General features: G+C 46.6%; 1 protein-coding gene across 1 annotated transcript in view; it reads right to left on the bottom strand.

Annotated features, from left to right (window-relative positions):
* LOC144731680 (uncharacterized) overlaps positions 1-19,205 on the bottom strand; it is a 67,845-nt gene that overhangs the window by 30,955 nt on the left and 17,685 nt on the right. The window contains exons 9-14 of the mRNA XM_078612856.1: positions 18,496-18,540; positions 16,687-16,722; positions 14,875-14,916; positions 14,216-14,296; positions 4,106-4,141; positions 2,046-2,081 (exon numbers count right to left, since the gene is read on the bottom strand). Coding sequence (XP_078468982.1) covers positions 2,046-2,081; positions 4,106-4,141; positions 14,216-14,296; positions 14,875-14,916; positions 16,687-16,722; positions 18,496-18,540 — 276 coding nt within the window. The remainder of the gene's footprint in view (positions 1-2,045; positions 2,082-4,105; positions 4,142-14,215; positions 14,297-14,874; positions 14,917-16,686; positions 16,723-18,495; positions 18,541-19,205) is intronic.

Below are 19,205 nucleotides of genomic sequence, written 5' to 3'. Positions count from 1 at the left end.
TGATTGCCATTAAATGATCAAATCTTTCTAAATAAATACGAACAAACAGAATCATAAAACAAATATTATGAAGAAGGAAGCAGAGATTCAGTCATCACAATAAATACATGTAATTATATAATTAACATTGCATTGAAAAATATTAATCATCGCTGTCATCACCGTTAAAGAAATAATCATCATCATCACCACCATCATCATCATCCAAGTATTTTAACATTCACATTATTGTCATTTCCGTTATTAAAACGTTCATCATCAACACAATCACGATCCAATTACCATAATAACCACAAGATAATAATAACTTTCCATTATACAAAGGATCAGCATGAAAATAATTATCACGGGGAAAAATGTAATACGTAACTTTAATCATAATCATCACTTTATATAAAAACCCATCAGCCTAATTGTAATAATAGAAAATATTTCATGATCAAAGTCAGGAAATGTAATAGTTTATCAACACAATAGGTCATTCACCGTCATCAACATCACACCAGTGTGTGACGGTGTATGACTGTGTGTGCGTGAGTGTGCATCGGTCAGTCGACCCGTGGCACCTGCTGGGTCTGCCCCGTGACCTCCTGCCAGCGGGCGTTCGACACTTCACGTGCCCTCAAGGTGCACTTGGCCTGGCACAAGCGTCGTGGTGACGTCACCGCCACTTAGTGGCGAATGGCGGTTGTTGTTGTTATGGGGAGCGGTGGTGGAGCGGTTAGCTACGAACCCAGTGACCCGAGTTCAATTCCCGCTCACGGCCAACACCCAGTGACGATTATCTGAACCGGTCCTTGGCCTCCCCTCGGTCGACTCAGCCTCAAATGAGTACCTGGTGCGGTGTGTCTTGTGCGAGTGTGCATGCATTGCAGTGACTGTGTATGTGTTTGCATGCATTACTGTGAGTGTGTGACAGAGCGTGTTTGCACCACTGTGCATGTGCATGCGTTCCTATGAAACTGTGTCTGTGCATTAATTAACTGAGAAAAAAGCATGCATTACTATGGAGCGTACGTGTGAATGTATGTACGAGCGTATGTATTACTTTTAGAGAGAACGCGTGTGTGGATGTGTGTGTGTGTGTGTGGAGAGCGGTGGTGTAGTGGTTAACATGCTGTGCTACGAACCCGGCGAGTTCAATTTCAGCTCATGGCCAACACCCAGTGACGATTATCTGAACCGGTCCTGGGCCTTCTCTAGGTCGACTCAGCATCAAATGAGTACCTGGTGCGATGTGTAAACATTGCCACTGGGGAGACAAAGGCGGCCGGGCGTGGTGGTGGTGGCAACCACCCCCTCGTGTGCCATGTCGGCCTTCATAGGTGCTCGCTAGCAGCACTGGCTCCAACAGTCTGTCCAAGGCTATACGGGGGATCTTTGTCTTTGTGCCTGTGTTGGATGGGTGCACTGGCATAGTGATTAGCGTCCTGTGCTGCGAACCCGACGACCTGAGGTCGATTAAGGCCCACTGATAACATCTCAATCATTCCTGGGCCTCTCCTCAGTTGACTCAGCCGAACATGTGTGCCTGCTGCACTGCTGGCTGTCCATGGTGCTGACCACACCACCAGCGCTAACAGGTGCTCGCGAACACCACTTCTACCCAGCAGTCTGTTGGAAGCAATATGGGGAATTTATATGCCTTCTGTTTGCTTATGCGCGTATGCGTAACTTTTAAACAAAGGTGGCCATGCTTAATGTTGGCCGCGCAGTCCCCTCCGTGCACTTTTCCGGGCCCTTAACAGCTGCTGGCCAAGAGAATTTTCCCCAACAGTCCGTTCAAGATGGGGATGTTTGTCTCTGCGCGACCGTTCGACGTGCGAGTGCACGCGGGTGCACTCGCAGAAAAAGAAGCATCCTCCGCATCACCACCTCCATACAAATGAAGCGAACGTCCCGGACACATCCGCCAAGCACGGGCTCAAATACTTAAGCAAGTTTCAGCTCCCACACGCCTGACAGTAATATTGATTAAATGAAAGTAATTGTGTAAGATCTATATTTTATATTTCTCTCCCTTTCCTCGCAAGAGCCGTTATTACCTTCTCGCCTTGAGTTCCTCGCTCCCCCGGGTCACCCTGCAGGCACGCAAAAAAAAAGGAAGATTTATTATCACTGCGGATAAAACTGGTCCCCACCATGGGAAGGTGGAGTTCGCACGGCTGTGGGTTACCAGTAGAGATGATAGTCAACCTCAACGCTCCTTGAAGTAGGCAGACACGAGTATCATTTAACACGTAGGCTTTTGCAACTAATATTATCGATGAGGGTTTTTTGGGGTTAGATCACATTAATATAAATGTCGTGTCATTAAACCCGCCACCACCCAATGAGTAAGGTTTGTCACGTAAAACAAAATGTGTAAATTAGTTATTAGTTCGGCACACCGGTGTGTTGGAGAGTAAACTCACAATATTTACAATTACTTAATAGTTCGGCACACCGGTGTGTTGCCGGGTAAACCCACAGCATTCACAGACATGAGCATAATTGTCCATTTGAATAAATGTCAAATTCTGTGGCTGTGGTTCCAAAGCGGGGGACTAAGCGAATTAAGTGCACGAGCAATTTGAACAACTGCATGCAAAGTTCCAGAGTAAAAATTAAATTCCGGGAAAGAGCTGAGTGGAAGGGAGAGGCTATGATCGCCGAAGCATTTGAGAAAGGACATGGCGCAGACAGACAGAAAGAGAGAAAGGTTAGAACACTGAAACTGACATTCGGAAACAATTTGTCCGGGGTAAACTCAGAAAAACACTATCATGATCATAATCATCATCATCATAAGTATCATACTCGTGGGGGTCTACATAATGAGCACAGTACTAATCTTTGTATAACAATTTTATGCCACTTTTGAATAGATTTGCTCCCACCATGATAATGTGGAATTTCCCACCAATTGCTCAAGGCTGCTGCCAATGGCGATGAGCGTTCTTCCACTTGTCCGTCTGGAGCAGTCAGCGCCAGTGACGCGACCTCTATTTGAGTTGCATCTTCAAGAATTGTACTTTCGTCACCAACAGCCATGGTTCAATGCACTGCTGGATGAAGGTCTCACCCAAACCACCACCACTGCCACCACCTCCTCTCTGGAAATGTACGCGGGCTGTAACGTTATAAGTCCTGTGTCCCGTAGGGGTACGAATGAGGAATCATTGATTGTTCCATGGCCTGAGTAGGAATGAATAAATCAGATGCAATTGTAATGTTTCTCTAAGGTTTGTGCCATCAGTGGTTCTAAGGTTGTGGTGCTCATACATTGCTCATACACACAATACAATGGCCACTCCCACAGCTTCGTCGTCGTGGAGGTAGCTCAGCTCTCCAATCTTACATTTACATGCACATTTCATCACTAGCCTCGCTCACTTCGCTTATGACCCTTGGACTACACCCATCTCAAATCTTTATAACATCCTGCCTCAGCAGCTCTCTCGCGATTTTTTTCACCTGATGACGATTGCGTGCGTTGCGATCGAAACGTCGTGATATTTTTTATTATTTTTTATATCTACGTGGCTTCACCGAAAGACCCACAGAATATTTATTATTCTATTTTATTTAGCAGGTAATGTTCAAAGGCGTCCTGGCCACACGTGTTGATAGCTGACCATAGAGGTGGCTTTTATCATCATCATTATAGTCGTGGACAAATAGTCTCAATGCGTGTTGAGTCTAAATGTGGAGGGAAAAACCGGAGGAATCCGGATAAAATCCACGTGACCACCACGGGGGGAGAGAGAGAAAACACGCGGACTCCAAATATACCAAAAAAAAAACAGGCATCGTCAGGGTCTGGGATTGAACCCACGATCTCCTGCGAGCCAGGCGAGAGAGATAACATCTTCCCACCACGTTTGGAAATCTGTTGCCAAGTATGGGGTTTTTTCCAGTCTCCTCTGGATTTTCTAAAATCATTAATTTCCAGATGTCACTTAAGTCACAAACAAAATGATGTCACCCACCTGTAAAAAAAAAACCCAATCAATTTCTACCTCCGACGAGATGACATTTAGATTTTTATTCACCATTAACTGGAGCACATTTTATGTCAGGCCATGGACTTTTCCCACCATCCCTCGTGTGTCGCGGTAATTACCCTGACTCCAGGAGGCCCAGCTACACCTTCTGGTCCCTGTGAAAGGAAAAAAAAGATTACATTTAAATTAGCAAAGCCGTGACATTTGGCAGTGTGGCAGTTTTACCATTAACAATTTCATTCTCGGCTGATACAATTTTTAATCTCAGGCGCATTTGAATCAATAATCATTCTTTATACAAATCCATTGCTAGCTTGTTAAATCTTACATTTTTTTCGTGTTTGCCTAATTGTGGGTGTCACAGTGTTCTCACTCACTGCGCTATGAACCCAGTGACCTGGGTTCGACTCCTTGAAATATATATTTAGTTCCTGTAATTATCCCCACATTTTATTGCAAAAAATACGCTCTCAGCATCACTTCCCAAGATGAAATATCCCTTCGGATTTCTCGCAGAGCATTGCTTAATTCTCGATTTAGAAAATGGCCCACAGAACCGGATGTCACAGAGCAACCTCGGAGAACCCTTCAAGTAACCTCTAGACCACACACAGAACAAAGCAGCACTTTCCCACTTACGCTACGTACGAGAGTAATGCTTATTACCGGACAGTCAATGCGTTATTTTAATTCTCAGAGCTGGAATTTAAGTGCAGGACCATGTATGCGGTATCCTTTATTTTCTGCAATCATTTGGTCGCTGGGCTGAGACCATCAATCAACTCAATTCACTTTAGGACCCAGTTTAATCACAGGCAGCTGCCTGGATTCGAAATCCAGGAAACTCAGTGGTGCCAGCTCATAATACCTCTGGGATTGATTAAATGAGTACCACTTTAGGAGGGAAGTCAACAGTGGCCTTTGGCATATGAATGTGGAATTTCCTCCACGGGTTCAGGGCTGCAGACAGGACATGAGCACCACCTCAAAGCTAATTTGAGCCAGAAATCACTTGAAGGCTTCTTCAGATGCAGCGCGATGCTTTAATGCCTCAATGTAAACCTTCACGGTGACGCATTACTGGCGATTCCGTATGGCCAATGAAGGAGCCACTATTAGAGATGCAATTCAAAGTGATTTAGGCATTCAATTGCCTTGTCGGAAAGTCGATGAATTGGATATGTACCAACCCACCCACTCACCCGCCCACCGCATTAAAATGTATATACTGGGCGAGTGCGAAGTTACATGGTCCACTGCTCTCGTCGTGAATTGCCAAGCTGCTCTTACGTTTGTGTGGGTTGGTCTCACAGAGATTCGTTGAACGTTGTTTCAATCCGCTAATGAATTCCCTTGCAGCGAAGGGATTTCTTTTATTTTAATGTTCTTGAGGTTCTTCCCGAGCTATTTTTTAAAAGTTAATGATCTCTATTTGTGGCAAATTTTTTTTATAAATTCACATTTATGTAGTTATTTATATTCCTATTGGGCAGAAAGCGGCGGCGCAGCCCTTAAGGTTCAGCCCACTGCGCTACAAACCTGCAACCTGAGTTCGATGCCAAGCCACGGCCAACATCAGTGGTCAGGGATATTTCAACTGGCGCCATGCCTACCTTCACTCACCAACTCTGACCGGCATGGTGAAGTATAATACATTAATACCCACAACCGAAACAGCATGGGGAGGCCTTTATCCAGCAGTGGATTGAGAAAAGCCTGTGCATTTTTTAAAAATGTTTTTACTTTACGTTCTTATTGCACTATCCGTGTTGTGACGTCTTGAGGCAATGATGTTCCCATGCAGAATGCTCACAGTGAGTGAGGAGTGTCACATGACATCAGAATCAGAATCTCTATTTAGAGAGGTCCAGTACATCGTATTGGTTAACTGGCCCTGCAAGTAGACGGCACATAACTACTTCTGGAGTCACTTCAGTAGTTGGTCCCGCGTACGTTTAGCAAACTTTTGTCGAATTGCAATTGCATCAAATTGTCTCGAGAGCTAAAATACACCAAATTACCAATAGACGCAAATGTAATACTGTATTAGTTGTTTTGTGTAGTTATTGGTGACCGGGCCGAGGCCATGATCTCAATGTACTGGTTTAATCACGTGTGAACTAAATGTGATGATCAGTGGCTCAAACCCGAATTCAAACCCAGGATTTCAGCCGAGCTGATGTCCCTGACATGCCTATTGCGAGCCACCTTGAGCCAACTTACCACCTCTGGGTTTTTTTTAGTATTTAAATTTCTCTGTTGGACATAACAGTCAACATCTACAACGGTCTCAACATTCCTCGTGTAACCTCGAGGTCGTCCTACGGAAACAGTGGCCCCGGCGATGAGAATGCAACATTGAAAGACCAATCTCGATTTGAAGTTTTTCGTGACTGCAGGAATCCACACTTTTTGGTTCTTTACCGAAAGAACCAAAGAGTATTTAAAGACCACCAACAGAGATAAGTGAGGCCTACATTCTAATTCCAGGCAGAGACACACTTTACATTCAACTACACAAACCACCGAGGCGCTTTATTTAACCACGTCACTGCATTCAAAAAAACTATGCAGGAGGCTTTGGAAAATAATGCAATGGCTCGCTTATCGAATAGGCTTGCACAGCTTGCTTAGCCTACTCCCATTGTTTTACTCCGCAATGAATCTCCCGACTCACGCATTGCCTTATCTGCATTAACACTCAACGGAATCCGTGACAAATGCATGATTTATTAACGAGACGCCGGCGACAACAGCCACGTGTGGTGGGAGTTTCCGCGGGTCATCTTGAGCGATCAATGGGAAACAAATAAAACGCACAAAGTGGCTTCCGCTATTTTCCCCGCGGGAGGCAACGGTTTGCTACGAGTAATTTCGACGCGATTTGGCAACATGCGCGTGTTTTTTCGTTGTCGCGCGGAATAATCCCGAAATCACAGTTTGCCGAGCACGAACCTAAAGGCTCATAGTGTCAGGTGGCCCAGGAAGAAAGTGTAATGGATTACAAGCTCAAAAGTTTATCGAATTGAGCAAGGTTAATGTAATGACTTGGGAAATGTGACTATGGGAGAATGTGCAAACTCCAAATATATAGCAGGCGTCAGGGTCGGGATAGAACCCACAACCTCCTGCACACCGGGCGAGGAAGTTAACATCTCGCCACCGTGAAACGAAATGTGCGGACATCACACGGAGGAAGACGCTCTGCGACACGCACACTCAGTGGACGAAGCCCTGCGCCGCGACAGGTGGCAGTGGCGGTCCGCAGGCGAGAGACTGAGCCTTGCCATGAGACAATGGAATTTCATCCCCCCCCAACCCCCCACCCTCAATATTTGAGTGCCCAAATGAAAGCGAGCACTATACCCACCCTTTCGCGCGTACGAAGCGGGGAAAAATAGGCGGTGCCTTGTCAATTCGATTTGTAGCCCTGCGCCACCCGACCAGAGCCACGCGAAGTCAGCTGTCGTGTGGGAGCAAAATGTGCCACGCCGATTTCGTTTCCCATAAAAAAATCGGCAAATGATTGCAGAAAATAAAGGATACCGCATACATGGTCCTGCACTTAAATTCCAGCTCTGAGAATTAAAATAACGCATTGACTGTCCGGTAATAAGCATTACTCTCGTACGTAGCGTAAGTGATGTGATGCCCACACGACGACCCCACCCAAAAGGAATCCCAATCGCAAAGCATCATTTTGGTTGTGAAAGCCTACGTATGAAAGGAAGGAAAACTATTTTTTACTGGACTTGCGAATGACATTCATAGGGTTTTTAATGTCTATCTTCTTGGTTCTCTCGGTAAAGTCACGTAGAAGGGAAAAAAAAACATAACACAATTATTTTATTATATTATTATATTATTTTTTATATAATATTATTTAATTATATTATTTTATTTCATTATTTTATTATTTTAATATTTCCCCTCTACGTGACTTTACCGAAAGAACCAAGAAGATGAATCCCTGCAGTCACGAAAGCTTTAAATCGAAATTTTTAATGTCTACTTTAGCCGGCTGAAATTAATTCACGAAGTGCCCTGCACAGTGCCGTCGAGCTACGCTATGAAACTTGGTGACCCGCGATCACCACCCTTCACCAACCTGCCCTGACCAGTGTGGTGAAGTATGGCCAGAGAACCCCCACGACTGACATGGCATTAGTGGATTGCTCTTCATCCATTGGTGGATTGAGAATGGATGGAATTTATCTTATAAATTATTTTTTCATAAAACGAAATACAATTTGGGTTCACGAGAAATCTAAATGGCAGTGGCATCTCAAGTTGCTCAAAACAACATTTGCCAGTTGCTCCTTTCCATTCATGGACATGACCACGTGGTGGCACGTCCACATTCCTATGTCTGGGACGAGTCTTGCTTCTGTAGGATGAACACTGCTGATTTAGCTCAATTCAGCGTGCGTGATTTTATCCTGGACATCTGCGAAAAGAGCTTCCTAACTCATCAGATTCTTCCAATGTAAATTGAAGGATTCTGATCTACCCTGGAGACACGATGATGACCGTGCCGAGCCAACCCCCTTGTGACTGGGAATTGAACTTGTACCAGCACTACCTGGCCAGAGAGAATTGTACTATCAGTACAAGTTCCGTTATAGGTAAAGATCAGTTTAACACGTAGGATTTCGCGACCAATATCATCCTAAATAGAGGTTTCTTGGGTCAGATCACATAAATATATAAATGTGTCGTTAAACCAGCCACCACCCGACACAGCCAACTAGTAAGGTTTGTCACGTAAACAGAACGTGGCAATTCGTCACTAGTACAGCACACCGGTGTGTTGGAGAGCCAAGCCACAACATTTACAATCTGAGTACGACGTTTCGCCAGTAATTACAACTGGCTTCATCAGGCGACAGTTCACACGGAGGACATGCAAGCGTTAATGAAGAGTGACAATCTCTAAGATGATTATGGGCCATAATGGGAGATGCGTATGTGTGCAGGCATGCTGCGAATATTTGCACGCCGCTTTCATCTGTTTCCACTCATTTGTTTTCATTTAAAAGCTAACAAATATTCGGTGACATTTTTTCACGTTGAATTATTCGTCGACGCCGAGTCTGGAACTTAATTCAATGACCTTCGAACAGGAGGTGGCTTGTGGTTGGCTCAGGGCACCAACGCTGCGTCACGATGTTCAGCCGGCATCGCCTGGAGCCTCGGTTTTACTCCAGGTATCAGGAGTGTGTGATTGACCCTGCGATTGGTGGCAGAGTGGGCTGATGTTACAACTCATCCTGCTCGGAAACTCAGAATATGTATTCATCGTGGAGAAATCCGATGAGCTATGAAGCTCTTTTTCACAGATGTCCAGTAACCAACGACTGCATAAATATAAAGTAAAGATTATATTTGATTGTGTAATCTGGCTTCTTTTCCAGCTCTTGAAACGTAAACATTTCGATTTGATTGCTAAGGAACAAACACTATTAGCGTGGCATACACGAGGTTTGTATGCTGTCACAGCAGTGTAAACGGTCAGCAAGCCGCACTTGCAACCCAGAGGCCACGTGGCAGTCGAGACAACGGGGCAAGGTGTTTAAGTCACCCTTCCATCGCCTCTTTCCACACAGCAGCCTACACGGGTTCTACCACAGCCCGGTAGATCGCCAGGTCATGTGTGGTAGGCGTGAACGTGAGAACTCTCACCTAATTCCAAGACGTCTGGCCAGCGTGGAAGAGTAGGCCAAAACACCCTCCAGAGAAGCCCTCTGGAGCTCCCCTCAAGTCTCGGGCCCTTCCACTAGCAATGTGGAATTAGCATGCGATTGCAGGGCTACACCTGAACCTTTAATCAGAGGTTTGGCCCGACAGTAGCCGGTCATCCACGCAGCAGCGGCTGTTGGCTGGCCATCGAACAAAGACGGCCAATGCACCGCGCGCGTTCAGACGCGCTTCTGCGGCCGTCTGGAAAGCTCTCCCTTCCGATATGAGGAAGCCGCTGGAGATGCGCACTTTTAAATCATCTCGCTTGAAAACGAATTTCTTGAGAGCTGCCTGTTTCACCTTCTTGGTTCTTTCGGTAAAGTCACGTAGAATGGAAGTAATCAAATAATAAAAATAAAACATAATAAAATAATTCTCACGACGTTTCGGCCACAACGCAAGCAGCCGTCCTCAGGTGGAGAACGTCGTGAGAATGAGTTTATAATTTAATTATTTTTATTATTTTATTATTTCCATTCTACGTGACTTTACCGAAAGAACCAAGAAGATGAGTCCCTGCAGTCACGAAAGCTTTAAATCGAAATTTAACTGCCTGTTTGTGTTTAGTTTGTTGTCCTTCCCCCGCACGTGCTATTAGCGCGGTTGGCTACGTACAAGGGTGGTGGTGAGCACCTGGAGGCAAGGGTGGGCAAAGCATGTGGATCTGTGAAACTCAAAATGCCCACTGTAGCTGCGATGTAGCTGGGACGTACATTCATCCCAGCAAATGGCTTCCCGAGAACCCATCTGTGTGGACATGTGAATGTTGTCCTCTCAGACACGTGGGTTTTCTCCTAGTCCTCTAATGTAGCCCCCCCCCCACCACGTGCTCAACAAAAAAGGCTTAAACGCGGACAATGCAGAACCAGCCTGGAAATAATGCCCTGGGGTTCCCTGGATCTGAATGAAGTCACATTGTTGAAGTCGTTTGGTGACGTTAACTTCAACGTCAATGAGGTGGTGGTACATCACTCACCAACTGCGATAAATGAAAACGTCTGTTTCATCACAGGGACTTGACAGCGCAATTGGATTATAATTTGAAGAGAAAAAAAAATATAATGATATTCCGAAAATAACTCTGGTAATATATTTTATTATAATTTTTATTACTAACGCCACCTGGTTGAATTAATAATATCCCAGGACACCTTCAGTGAGTCACAAGAGTATTTTTGTTGATGCAGGTTCGTGTTTAGCAAGTAGGGTTAATTCTATCTTGAGTATTTTCTGCGTGGGAAGGAAGTGAAACTCTGCCCAGTTCGTTGAAATATCTGTGAGCCCCCTCACACAGTCCAGCCGAGTTAAACCCACAATATTGTATGTCTTGAATATTGCACATTATTGCAGAGGTTTTACCCCCGCCCCCCCTTAAAGGCCGGTCCATTGCAAAAGCACAAAGAGAGGGCACGACTCTGGTGGAGGATAACCTGAGAACGTCATGCGGAGCGACAGGCCAGGCAGCTTCCAACACAACATTGCGCAGCCGACGGAACGAACGAAAATGCCTCTCAGCCGATTCAGAACGAGCCCTCTTTTGCCATCGCACCAGGAGCTGGCCACGACCGCCAACAACCAACCCATTATTCATTGCTTTGAAACGTTTGCAAACCAATTTATTGCAATATTTCTTAACAGTCCCTACAAACCCCCCCCCCCCCCAAACAGGCGTCTCTCTCATTCAGACCAAGAGCTGCTTTCAACGTGGAACGAGTCTCATCCTTTTAACATATTTAATTGAAACTCACTCACGTGACATTTGTTCACACTGCAGCTGAGGGGACATTATATATGGAAGGAAGCTAAACTGTTTTATTTTACACAGGTAAAGCCTACTGAGCTGCGACCTCTATTTCAGAGGCGACCTGGCCCCACATAGTCGCTCATCGAAGTGGCTGATATCATCACTACACGTAGGAATTTATAGTAGCACCCAAATAATCTAAACGCATGATGTTGTTTCTAAATGTGTAGGCAAGGGGGGGGGGGGCAAAACCGCAGGGGCCCCGGAGAAAAATCCAAGCGACCACCACGGGGAGAGAGAGAGAACACGCGGACTCCAAATATACTGCAGGCATCGCCGTCAGGGTCTGGGATCGAACCCACGGTCTTTCGCGTACCAGGTCAGGGAGATACAAAGCGGTGGCGGGCACCAATTGATTGCTCGTGAAGTTCTCCCACCGGCAACTTATCAAGAAATTTAGAAGCAATTGGGGAAACATCGATGGGCAGTGCACCGCATGCATCAGGGGTTGCTTTGCCAGAGAGGTTTTGCAACCGGCCCTCTCCCGACATATCCTTCAAGACGTTTAGATCCCTTTAAAAGCAAATTAAAGCAAGATTGCGTCCTGTGATTGAACATGTGAACAAAAACACGTTTTTAGTCTATCAGGCTATGAGCTTTCCAGACCAATATTATAAAGCAGCATTTGTTTAAAGCAAAACAAACTCTGGACCAGTTTTTACGCATACTGGGTTTCCTCAGCAGTGTCAGGGTGGTTAAACAAATGTTGGTCTATTGACCACATTGCTATTGGCAAGTGCACTCCATGCAATGGGACCTCATTCAACGCACAAAGCAGCGGGTTGCACCTTTTCACACACTCTGCGAGACGAATGTTCGTCGCATGGCGGCCAAAACAAATATGTTTCCATTCTGTGAGACTGGAATTTAGCCAGATTGGAACCAAATCCATCGCGACGGTCGCTGGGCGAATGAGCTGAGAACATCAACTCTCTGGGCGCCTGAGAACCCAGATTAATCATCGCGGCAAAAAACCTGGGTTTGAGCACCGGACTCTGTTGTAGACATTTATAATCACAGTAATTGTCATGCACATTCCATGTTTGACACAGGCCTCCACTAAAAGATTCTCACAGGGTTTTCACTCTGGTTTTAAATCAATCATTTTATTGATTTGTTGCCTTCTGGGGCCTTATAGAGCATAGAGGAATGTGCCATTTGTGAGCACGTATTAGGGCCGACAAAGCATACCACGCACCAGCACACCAAAGACAAAGATCCCCCGTACAGCCTTCAACAGACTGTTGGGGCGAGTGCTGTTAGCGAGCACCTATGAAGGCCGGCACATGAGGGGTAGGGTGGCCAGCACACCACGCCTGGCTGCATTGGTCTCCCTAGTGGCGATGCTTACTACACACTGCAACAGGTGTTCATTTGAGGCTGAGTCGACCTAAGGGAGGCCCAGCATACCAACAACAACCGCCATTAGCCACTAAGTGGCAGAGACGTCACCACGGCTATTGTGCCAGGCTATGTGCACGTTGAGGCCACATGAAGTGTTGACGCCCGCTGGCAGGAGGTCACGGGGAAGACCCAGGTGACACGGGTCGACTGACTGAGATGACTGGCCGATGCACCACCTGTGCCCCCTACTGTGTCAACTTGATGTGCTTTAGCCACTCGGCACTCCACTCATTGTTGCGAGCGTCGCTCCTCCGCCCTCCGTTGTTGTTGGAGGGCGACTGCCTCCAACTGCCCAGTAGCGTCCTTCACGAGCCTCCTCCACAGAGGCCGATATTGACACCACTGGCACCGGTCATCGGCAAGTCCACTAAGCTCCACATCCTCCTGTATCACCCCATCTCTACTCTAGCCCGTGCCGCGCCCGTTTAGCCCCCTCCATCCGGCCGAACAAATGCTGTTTAGGCATGCGGTGGCTGGGCATGCGGGCTACATGACCCAGCCAACACAGCCTTGTCTGCCGGAGGAGCTCACCGGTGGAACATTGTCCAGATCATTCAAGGATATGCGAGCTCCTCACACAATCCAGCCTGATTAAATCCAGGATGGATCGCTGGCAGGCCTGGCTAAATGTTTCTAACCGGCGAAGATGTTCCATTAGGGGGGGTCCACGTTTCGCAAAAGTAAAGAGGGGAGGGAATGAGTGTGGACGAGTAGACCTGAAGCTTCGTGTGGAGCAACTGATAAAAAGATAATGCTGCTCGACTGATTCGGAGTTAGACCTCTGCTGTCAAACCGGAGGCGGTCATACCACATACGCTCACGCAGATTATATACATGCGTGTGCATGGGGCGGTGACATCACCGAGACGTCGTGGGTGTGCTGCTTGATGCCCAGGTTCGTGGTTCAAACCCTGCGCCCCTCCCTGGCTAATACTGCGGATGTAATGAGCATAAATTCCACCGCGTCGTCTGCTTCAGCAGAGTGTCAAAGATCCTGTGACGTTATTCGAAAAAGAGTAGGCCAAATTTGTGAACAGAAAATAACAGCGAGTGCAAATTATTTCGTTGGAAAACGAGGAGCATCATCATCATCCCACTACTGTCAACACAACGTCCCACGTTCAGGCCGACGCTGCGCTCACCCTGTACCCACACAGGGACAGCTGTCACCAGGGGGTCCCCGGAGGGGAAAAAAAACCTGCTGTTTGAGACGTCCATCACGTTACGTTGTTGCGCGCTCGTTCACGAACGCGATAGCCCGTCACCCGAGTGCATCGCTCACCCGGTCCCCGGGAAGGCCGATGGGTCCTCTGTCTCCCTTCTGCCCATTTATTCCACTCTCTCCGGGGTCTCCGTGCTCCCCCTGTCGTGGAGGGGGGAAGAACGCGGACACTCGCTCACTCGGCATCTGGCCGCGGGCATCTTGACGAGCACCTCGACGACGAGTCGACATGGGAGGACAGCCCAACCGTGACCTCATTTTCACCGCGAAGACATCGGCGACACGGGTAAGAGCGCGGCGATGAATTATCAATCAAGTCCCGCCGTGTGCCTGCTCAAACGAGGAGCGAGGGGGAAAGGGAGAAGTGGCCGGGTGGCTCAGCGGGAGGGCAGAGTGGCTCACGATCGAAAGGTCGCGAGTTCAGATTCTGGCGGAGGGTTGACTCAGCCCATCGCTCGTTCCTCCGGAGTCGATAAAATGAGCACCAATTTACGGGCAACGTCAAACAGTGGTTGTTCTAGGGAAAGACTCTCCACCCCCCGTCCCCCCCATCATAGCAATATAGAATTTTCACCACTGCTTCAGGGCTGTAAAGAGGAGTTGAGCACCGCATTGTATGAGCAGAACATCGCTTTGACTTTAGAGCATGAATACAATCAGATATTTTTTGTAAAAGAATGCAAAGAAAAGGCATTTGCTGAAACTTTAACGTGACCGACCTTGTTGCCTTTATCTCCCGCGAGGGTCTTTTCAACCTCAATCTGCGGGGGAATAGAAGCAGCAGCAGTGCAAAAAACATCATAAACACTGGACGATAATAAAACAACAACAATAACAACAACATCCTATAAAGGTAAAGGTGCAGCCCTGAAATTGCTTCCTCATGCTGCTGCTCAATAAGAGGGCATGGGGCTGACTCTTAAGTACTGGTGAAATGTCTTGGAAGGAGTGGGAGTACCCACACTTTACCCCACCCCACGTGACCAGCTCAGCTGACCGACTAACTGTGCCGTACCCGATGGGTGAAGAACCGTAGCGGCAGAGGCAATTGAAGATGCTTCGTCTCGACTACCACCAGCGTGCTCTGGGAGATCGGACTGAACTGGCGAGCTCTGGATTGCGAGCGCAATGTGCTGACCGTTACACCGCAGCAGTAGCCCATGATATATAATTATAAAAATACATAAACCATAACATTCAGACTCTATAAATTCGGTCTATGTAAATGACCAGAATAATGTGCTCCCATTTGTTGTGTGGAAATTCATGGCATTCAAGAGGCAGTTGGAGACAAATTAAGATGTAAGCTGCAGAAGGGCTTTGAGACCCGATGTAATCCAGATTAAAGCCAAACAATTCAACACATTTACCCATTCATGCTAAGCCAATAACATTACTCATTTCCCCACTGGGAAAAAAATCAGCATGTCCATGTTGAATTGTAGCCCGAATGCATGCAGCACAGAGAGGATCCCGGGTCTACTTTGCGTAGCTGTGAAACGAAATTTACTTGGCAAATTATGCGTGTGGCATATTCCGTCGAAGCTAGCCAGGATGCCGTGTTGAGTTGGGCTTGACTAACAACTGTGAGATTGTGAGATCAACTCCTGGCCGGAGATCAAATCATTATCTCCATCATCATGAGCAGCAGCATTCTCATCACCCCGAGTAGCAGCATTATCATCATCATCATGAGCAGCAGCAGCATCATCATGAGTATTATTAGGAGCAGCAGCAGCAATATCAGCAGCAGCATTATGATTATCGTGAGCAGCAGCATTATCAGCAGCAGCATTGGCAGCAGCAGAAAGAGCAGCAGCATCATGTCGTAGGTTTGGCGGAGAATTCCTAGCAGCTCCATAACGAGCACACAAGAGGCGTACATCACTGATGACTGCCCCGATACCCCAGCGTGTTCTGGTGCAACAAGCGGTCTTCACTCAGCTGTCCCCCCTGCATTGCTGTGGAATGGCTTCAACAATTGAAGCCTATATCTTATTTTTTCAACCGCCACACTAAAGAGGAGACGTGTGTACACATTGAAGCCCTTTTGTCTATCCACTGCTGCGATGAAGGCCTCGCTACGTCGTGTCGATCACGAGCAGGGATCGTTTGACCTAATTTCGCCGCTCTAAGAGTGTCCAAACCCTGCGCGCGCGCGAATAAAATTAAAATCCAATTCTTACACCTGCCCCGATTACACAGCTTGACGGTTTCCATACTGCTCCCGCTTCCAGACATTGCGCAGACACGGCACCTAACGACGACGACGATGACAACGACGAGACCATCGCATCTTCGTGTATTGACTGTTCGTATAACCATCCGTCCTCCCGCGCTATCAACCCCCGCAGCAGTGGACAGAGCAGAAAAACTGTGCACAGCAGCACATTGCCCCACACCTTCCCCGCCACGATCTTTAACCGTCCTCCCGTCCGCTCTGCTTCGCCAGGCAGGAAGTGGCAAAGCGAAGAGGTTTTTTTGTTGGCGCTCGGGGGGGGGGGGGGGGAAGAGGATCGCATCGGACTTACAACTTTCCCAGGAGGACCCGGCACGCCTTGCTCGCCCTGGAAATAAATGAACGTGAGATCAGTAACGAGCGGGGCGCGGTTTGTTGATGAATGAGCCATGAATGGATTGTTACGGGGCAAAGCCACCGATGAATGCTTATTGACGATTGTTCCCCTTCTACCCGGGGCCATGGGATGAACAGAATTGACATTCGTGAGAAGCGGATTTCAGGAGTAATTGATGTCTTGATGGGAAGGCAATTGGTGCGAATTTTTAGTTTTTTATTTAATTGCTACTAGATTTCTACTGATTTGATTTTTTTCAGCATAGAAAGTCCAGTTTATTTCAAAGGACTGTGTTAGCTCACAAGCTCTTACGGTGGGATTCATCGATAAAAACACAATTTCCATGACAGACATAACACATCAGAGACAAATAAACATAATAACACAAATGGATGCATACAAAGAAAAGTTTAGAAATCATATACTTTCAAATATAACATTTATCTTTTAAAAGTTTTAGCCAATTAAGGAATCAAAGAAAGTGCAATATTAGGCACAACGAGTGGCAGTGGTAAAACACCATTTCCCAAGAAACACATTTAAATCTGCAATAAAAAAAATCTAATATATATGCGCTATCAGTCAACATCGTCATTGCAGCCAGCAGAGTCTCACAACGTCGCTTCAGAGAAGGGCCCCCAGAAGAAGACATCACGGAAGCACTTCTGAAGTCACTTCAAAAGGCTTCTTTATCCAAACTAGAGAAACATCTTTGATAAGCTCTGCAAACACTGGTCGTTGCAGGTCAATGAGAGCCATTTTTTTTAATTCTCACAGCTGGAATGAGCTGTAAAAAGTGGAAAAAAACCCTATTTTAACGCGAGTTTTTGTATGTATGTATGTTGAACTTCTTTCGCACCATACGTAGCCAACCGTGCTAATCGGAGGTGCGCGGGAAGCGCAACAAATGAAACACAAAAAGCAGTTGCAAAGAAATGAGTTTTGAATCTATATTTAAATGTGCATAGCTCCAGTGGCTTCCTAATATATATCGGAGGGAAGGGGGTTCCAGATGGCCGCTGTGCAATGTGCAGCCATTGGCGATGAGGCTGGGTGCCATCGACTCGCCGCACTTGGGAATTCGATTTAATCACAGATGGCTCGAGCCCAGCTTTGAACCCAGCTTCTACTGCATCGCAGGCTGCGTCTTTAGCACAGCCCCTACAAGCCCACAATAAGCCACCCGTTGACAAGAGGTTCCCGCAGACACCGTGCAAGGCAGGAGACGAGGGGAAACCGTGTGCTTTTAAGGTGCGCCATTCAAATTGCTGGCATCAGAAATCAGAATATGTATTCAGACTGGAGGACATGGCAGTCGAGCGGCAGCACGTTTTGCCGTTGATTGCAGACGTTCGTGGTTCGACTTCAGCGACTGCCCGAATTAATACTGTGGGCGTAGTAACCGTAAAATATGCGCCGTCTGCTTCAGGGTGGACATTAAAACTCCCGTGATGTTATTCAGAAAGAGAGTAAGAAGCTACCACGTGCGCCAGCATCATGGCACAAATCTGATCATGTACTGGCAAATGTCTAAATTGGGAATAACCACGCAGCAACATCAATCACTGCCTACTGGCAGACTAATGCCCACATTGTGCTGCACAAGGACAGCTGCCACTGGGGGCTCCCTCTGGCTAAACTGCTAGGGCAATGGAATGGTTGAGATGAGATGCAGTGTAAGGTGCCTTGTGCTGCTATGGCATTTAAACAATCTCCCCTACACATGCAAATCCGTATCCCAAACAGATGAAGCACATGACTTACCATGTCCCCTTTACTGCCCTTAGATCCATTTACTCCTGAAGTTCCCTGTGAAACAAAGAGAACAAGAGTTATATTATTTAAGAACATATATATTCCACCATTGGAATATCCTTTACCAGTAGCAAAATGTGATAATTGGTTTTTTACCCTTTTATCTGGCAACAAAACTGACACCTTTTTTACAAGGAGTCATGTTTGCATTGACCACAATACCAGTGCGCCTTTTGGGTTATCTGGTCCAACACCATGTGAGACTAGGCTCTAAGAAAAGCTGTCTCGGGTGTGGACCAATCAATTTCAAGGACAGTGCATACATTATCAGAGTTGTGTTTTTTGTTTGCATTCTGACCGCAGGTATTGTGGTCAATGCAATCATGACTCCTTGTAAAAAAGGTGTCAGTTTTGTTGCCAGATAGAAGGGTCAAAAACAATTATTAGCATCTTTATTGTTAAAGGCTCTGCTCATGAATAGACACGTGATGAGTAAGAACTCGTAAAATGTTTTATCCATACGGCCAGGATAGATGTGCGTGACATTGTGTAGGGAAGGATGATCACTTACAATGTACACCAAGAGTTTGCTCACTCAATGAACATGCTACCTCGAGGCTAACAAACCAAACGAGACAGAATAACACAGGGCAGGAAAGCACAGCACAAACGAGTACAAATAGGGCAGACAATGCACGGGGCATTGCAAATGGCACAGC

Source organism: Lampetra planeri, chromosome 40 (genome assembly GCF_965212315.1).
Source record: "Lampetra planeri chromosome 40, kcLamPlan1.2.h2, whole genome shotgun sequence".
In the NCBI taxonomy this organism is placed as follows: domain Eukaryota; kingdom Metazoa; phylum Chordata; class Hyperoartia; order Petromyzontiformes; family Petromyzontidae; genus Lampetra; species Lampetra planeri.
This window is presented reverse-complemented; position numbering and strand designations above follow the sequence as displayed.